The sequence below is a fragment of the Arachis ipaensis genome, chromosome B3, assembly GCF_059453495.1.
Source record: "Arachis ipaensis isolate K30076 ecotype BB chromosome B3, ASM5945349v1, whole genome shotgun sequence".
NCBI classification, from domain to species: domain Eukaryota; kingdom Viridiplantae; phylum Streptophyta; class Magnoliopsida; order Fabales; family Fabaceae; genus Arachis; species Arachis ipaensis.
In genome coordinates, this window is record NC_142438.1 from 39958196 (window position 1) to 39964587 (window position 6392).

General features: G+C 35.6%; 1 protein-coding gene across 1 annotated transcript; it reads left to right on the plus strand.

Annotated features, from left to right (window-relative positions):
- Positions 1-2189: 2189 nt before the first annotated feature.
- Positions 2190-5865, plus strand: LOC107630346 (LEAF RUST 10 DISEASE-RESISTANCE LOCUS RECEPTOR-LIKE PROTEIN KINASE-like 2.4). The gene is made up of 3 exons (XM_016333445.2): positions 2190-3137; positions 4352-4387; positions 4474-5865. Exons 1-3 carry the CDS (start codon positions 2408-2410, stop codon positions 5601-5603), a joined length of 1896 nt encoding a protein of 631 aa, XP_016188931.1. The 5' UTR covers positions 2190-2407; the 3' UTR covers positions 5604-5865.
- The last annotated feature ends 527 nt before the right edge of the window (positions 5866-6392 follow it).

The window sequence follows — 6392 nt, forward strand, 5'->3', positions numbered from 1 at the left end:
CTACAAATAATTTAAATATTAAAACAATTTTAAATTTTGAAATAGTACTAAATTGTTTATTTATATTATTTTTATTATTTTTTAATGAATATAAATCTTTTAAAATAAAAAAAATTAATAAAATAATAGAGAGAGAATTTAATCATCATTAGATTTATTTTTATTATACATAAATTCTACTATTTTAATTTAAGAAGAGGAATGTTTAAAAATAATCAGAATTTATTATTTTTAATCATTAATATTTAAAAGGGTTAAGTACTGAAATCGTCCCTAAGGTCTGGGGTCAAAATCAAAATCGTCTCCGACCTTTTTTCGTTATTAAAATCATCCTCAACATTCAAAAACGTTTTAAAATCATCCTTTTTACCAATTTTATTTTTTTTATTACCAAACTACCCCTCATTAAAAAAATTATAAAATAAAATAAATATAATTATAAAATAAAATAAATAAAAAATAAATAAAAAAGAAAGTAAAGAAAGGATAGAGATACAGAGAACGGGGGGTGGGGTGTGAAGAGAAAGAAAGAAAGGGGGGGGGGAGAAAAAGGGGGCAGGGGGGAGGGGGAAGGGAAGGGCACCACCGCACCACCGCCGCACCATCGCACCGCCTTGTCGCCGCCTTGCCGCCCTGCACCACCACTTTCTTCTTCTTCTTCTTCTTCTTCTTCTTCTTCTTCTTCTTCTTCTTCTTCTTCTATTCATGGAACGTGAGAAGCAGATGAATAATCATCTCCTCGCCGCCGCCACCGGTCTTCATTACCGCCGCCGCTCTGCTTCTCGGGGAAAGGGGGAAGGGAACGCGAAGGGAGAAGAGGGGGGAGGGAGGGTTTCGGGAAGAAGAGGGGGAAGGGGAACTCTCCTCGCCACCGCCACTGGTCTTCATTACTCTCTTCGCTGCCGCCGCCGCTCTGCTCCTCAGGGAAAGGGGGAAGGGAACGCGAAGGGAGAAGAGGGGGGAGGGAGGGTTTCGGGAAGAAGAGGGGGAAGGGTTTCGGGAACGCGAAGGGTTTCACGGACGCCGCCGCTCTTCGCTGCCGCCGCCACCGCTGCTCCTCGCCGGTTTCTGGTTTCTGATTTCTTGTGGTTTCTGGTTTCTTGTGGTTTCTGGTTTCTGATTTGTTGTGGTTTCTTGTGGTTTCTGGTTTCTTGTTATTCTGATGATGATGATGATGATGATGATGATGATGATGACCATGATGATAATGGTGGTGGTGGTGGTGGGTTCTTGTTCATCCTGTACTTCTTTTTTAAAATTTTTTAATTATGTTGTTGTTAATTTTGGATCTGAAATTATAGTTAATGATTGATGAATTGTTTAATTTAAAATTTTTGTTGATTTGATTTTGATTGTTGCTGTTGGTGTTGCTGGATTGTTGGTGGTTATGGTGTAGCGATGGTGGTGATGATGATAATGCAGAGGGTTGATGATAATACAGAGGTTAGTGGTGAAGGGGGAGAAACTTTTTAATTTTTGTATAAGGGTAAAATTGTCCGAAAAATTTTATTTATGGACAAAAGGACGATTTTATAACATTTTGTAACGTTGGGGATGATTTTAATAACAAAAAAAGGGTGGGGACGATTTTGATTTTCACCCCAGACCTTAGGGACGATTTCAGTACTTAACCCTATTTAAAAATATAAAAACGTTTAGTATAATAGTCTTGGTACACCTGGCTCCGATGAAATTTCACTTTCAAGCTACTCCTTTTACGTCCAAAAAGTCTTGAATCATGGGTTTCATTTCAGCACTATGCCATCGATCTTGTTTAACCAAACATGAATCTATCGCTCTCTTATCTTCTCCTCCTAGAATTTTCAAATGAACACGCTTATCACTAATCACTTTAGTCTACACAATATATAATATTATATATGCTTTAGATTTTTTTTTTCCACAGTATCTCCCCAATCTAACATGTGAAAAATTAATTTGTCATTAAAAATTTTATTTAAGAATTTATCATTAGTCGTAATTAGTTATTTTATACATAAAATAGAATTTAAATTCTTAATACTTATTTAAATAGACTAATAAACTAACTACTAATCCAATTCAATTTATTTATATACGTTAGTTATTTAAATGAATAAAATTTAAACGGTATGGACTAAAGAAATTTTAAGTAAATAAAACTTTTAACGATTTTTCTATAAAATATTATGTAGTAGCCCGCCGCTTCCAAGAAAAGTCTAGCCAAAGTCCAAGTCCAAATTTTTCGCGTGATTAATTTGTTGTTTTCCTCTATTCCCTGAAAGTGAAACAACTAAGAAACTCTCTTTATTAGCTTCTCCGAGTCATTATTATTTATTAATAAGAGCTCCTCAACAGTAATAATAACTAATAAGAGCTCCTCCATCTCCATAAGACCATAACCTTGTTTCATTCTCTGCATAGAATCATGAGTAACACCATTCTTGTTTTCTTTTTCTTCTTCTTTATAACTCTGCAGCAATCCTACTCTGAAAACAATGACACCTCATACTCCATTTGCAGCAAACCATTCAGCTGCGGAACACGCATCACCAACGCATCGTACCCTTTCTGGGGAGGGAACAGACCCCAGTTTTGTGGAACCAATGGTTTCAAACTCACCTGCACCAACAACACTACTTCACTTCAAATTGGTTTGCAAAAGTTCCATGTACTTGCCATAAACCAAACTCAGAGTACCATGAGACTCGTCAGAACAGACTTTGTCTATGATCGCTGTTCTTCCAACCTCACCAACACTTCTCTCAATGGAAGTCCCTTTCATTTTCTCCCAAACACTCTTCACAATATCACTATATTCTACGATTGTCCATCTGGGAGTCATTACACCAACAATTTTACGTGCCAGAATGATAGCAGCAAACGTGGTTTCTATGCTGTCAATGGAACTCAGGCTCAGCAGTTTCGGAACTGTGGGGTTAGTGTTCAAGTGCAAGTTTCAGGTTCTGTAGGGAATAATCTCAAGGGAGCATTGGATGAAGGGTTTGATGTTCAGTATGATGCAGACTTGTCTTCAAAGTGCAAAACATGCACGGAATCTGGAGGAGTATGTGGCACCAATAACGAAACTGATTCCTCTCAGTTTTCATGTTATTGCCCCACTGGAACTCATGCTTCTGCTTGTTCTTCTCATAAAAGTATGTTCTCTTTTAATTTTCTCTTGCAAATTTACCATTTAAGTTTATCTAAGTTTGGATGAATTAGCAATGAGTTCACTTATCGGCTTAAATAAGTATTAGAAATTTAAATAATTCTGTCTTATATATGGATTATAAAACAATTTATTAACCATCATAAATTCTTAAATAAAATTCAGATTCATGACAAATTAGTACATAACTTATTTGATTGAAAATATTGTAAAAATTAAAAAAAATAAACATTTATCTAAACTCTACAACACAAATGTATAATTATCTTGATTTTTTATAATAATTAGTCTTAAGGGACTTCTCAATTAGCCTTTGGATTAAGTTCAAATGTGTGAAGAGGAATGCAATGGGATCGGAGTTATGCCAATCGTAGTCCAAAAACAACAGAAAGAGAGTCAAAATTCATCTAACAATAATAATAAATAAAATCCAATTACCAAATGGTCTTTTTATTCCCTATATTATAATCTTATACCAAAAGCTAAAAGCAGAAGAGCACCATCACTACTAGTATCGAAAAACCAACTATGACTAATTTTCTTGTGTTCACATTGACTTAGGTGTCTAACCTCTCTACTGTACTAAATAAATTAATATAGCATGTGTGTCATGAGAACAGAGATGGATTTGGTTACATATAAATGGGATCTCCAATTCTCCATTGCAATGATTGCTCCTTAAGATACTCTTAAATTATAGCACATACCTTTTTTCTAGCGTATTAAAATTGACTTAAAGACGTTCCCACCTAACAATGCCCCTATTTTCCGTGTTTATAAAAATGCATACTCTCTGCAGCTGTGAAATAATAAATCTGATGGGATAAACATTGCCAATTAGCTTAATTAGTGAAAGAGATATTAAAATAATAAAGATGATTGACATTGTCACATAGGAACAAATTTAACATGTCTAAATTGTCACCTAGTTCCCCACAGTTGTTGACTTGTCACTACCTTTCTCCGTAATTTAATGCATCCTACATGATGCTGTGGTGTGACGGATACTATCAGCAGATATCGTGTAACGCATGCTTTATTTAGCATTGAATATTTCTTTTTAAGGAAAGTAGCTGTAACATTCTCTACTTTTTTTATATCTAAAGTTGTAAAACTCAAAAAGTGAAATATTTTCCCATTTGACAATCACTTCTCCACACTACTCATCTAATTATGATTAATTTTCCCCCCTCTTGGCAGGTAGTTCGAAGCACAAAGTCTTGAAGCTAGTTTTAGGTACAAGTTTTTTCAAATAAATTTGTTACCTAATAATATGAATCAAGTTTGGAATTAGATTTGCTGATGCTGAATTGTACTGACAGGTTTCCTAGGAACTGGAATTGGACTACCTCTGATTGCTGTGATCATATGCCGCAATAAAGCTAAGGTGTGGAAGTTCATAAAGAATCAATTAGGATTGATGAATAAGCATGATCGAAATATAGAAGCCTTTCTAGAAAGCCAAGGTCCACTTGGTATAAAAAGATATAATTTCTCTGACGTGAAGAAAATGACCAACTCCTTCAAAGTCAAACTCGGAGAAGGAGGTTATGGTTCTGTTTACAAGGGAAAATTACCCAATGGTTCCTCTGTGGCTGTAAAGATGCTCAATGACTCCAAAAGGAATAACGGCGAAGAATTCGTCAATGAAGTTGCCAGCATTAGCAAAACATCTCATGTTAATGTTGTCACTCTTGTCGGATTTTGCCTCGAAGGAAGCAGAAAAGCTCTCGTCTATGAATTCATGCCTAATGGTTCTCTCGAAAAATTTGTTCACAAAAAGGCCGATCAAAGCACTCCGGCCCTGAGTTGGGACAAGTTGTACCAGATTGCAATCGGAATAGCTAAAGGATTGGAGTACTTGCACAAAGGATGCAACACTAAGATTGTGCATTTTGATATTAAGCCTCATAATATTCTTTTGGACGAAAATTATCGTCCAAAAATATCAGATTTTGGACTAGCTAAACTCGGCACAAAGGATGAGAGCATTATGTCAATGTCATATGCTAGAGGCACAGTTGGATATGTGGCTCCGGAGATGTGCAACAAGAGTTTCGGAGGTGTATCTCATAAATCTGATGTTTATAGCTACGGAATGATGCTGCTAGAAATGGTTGGAGGGCAGAAGAATGCGAATGTTGAAGCGAGTCGCTCGAGCGAGATATACTTTCCACAATTGGTGATTTACAAGAAGCTTGAGGTTGGGAGTGATTTGGGGCTTGATGGGGTGATGAGCACAGAAGAAAATGAGTTGGCGAAGAAAATGATTATGGTGGGTTTGTGGTGCATTCAGACAATTCCCTCTCAAAGACCAACCATAAGCAGAGTGATTGACATGTTGGAAGGTAGCATGGAGTCTATGGAAATGCCACCAAAACCAACTATGTCATCTCCTCCAAGATCCGCAACAGACTTTTCCACTGCATCATTGTCAGGGGATAGTTGTTGATAAATCCAACGTTTCTGTGCTGCACAAGTTGCATGTTCAATGTTTCCAACAACAAAAGATGTTGCTAATAAAACTAAAAGCTACAGGTTTTCTTGGTGTGCCTTTGATTCTGTATATCATGTAGTATACAGAATAATAGAATGAGATGCTTATTTTGTAGTACTCATTTGTACCTGAAAATCTTATAAATATGTACGTTATATTTAGATGATGGAGTTGAAAATGGTTGAGTGTAGATCAATCAAACTTTGTTTTATCTTTACATTTTTAGAGTATCCCATTGCAAATGTTTCAAACAAACCTTGTCAATGCCGTTCATAATGAAATTGATTGAATACAAAGATCCTATGGAGCAGTGGATGATTCCGTTTCTTGGTCACATCAGACAATCCGGTATTTGTTTTAGGATCGACCATTTCGCATTTTCTCGTCATTTTCTTTTGAGCGTGAGAAGTGAAATTGAATCCTATAATTTATCTACACAATAATGAGTATAATAATATCACTAAGAGAAAAAGGTTACAAGCTCTCAGAACAACCATAAAATGATAACACTCTTTTAAGGATGGAGTTACCATAATTGCATAATTCATCTTAAAATATACGTCGATTAATGAATAATATTGTCTCATAATGTAACCAATTATTCTAAAGTATTAAGCTCTGCATGCACAAGAACAAGAGCTGAATTTCGAAGCTCACAATTTTAGCTGAATATAATTACGGACGAACAACATCAAAGCATAACATGATTCAAACACACCAATTTTTCATAATAAAAAATGTTAG

Excerpts from the sequence above, each read along its gene's own strand:
- LOC107630346 (XM_016333445.2), top strand. The coding sequence starts at position 2,408 with ATGAGTAACACCATTCTTGTTTTCTTTTTCTTCTTCTTTATAACTCTG. Across the intron at positions 3,138-4,351 it reads TGCTTGTTCTTCTCATAAAA|GTAGTTCGAAGCACAAAGTC; the intron begins GTATGTTCTCTT and ends CCCTCTTGGCAG. Across the intron at positions 4,388-4,473 it reads AGTCTTGAAGCTAGTTTTAG|GTTTCCTAGGAACTGGAATT; the intron begins GTACAAGTTTTT and ends TTGTACTGACAG.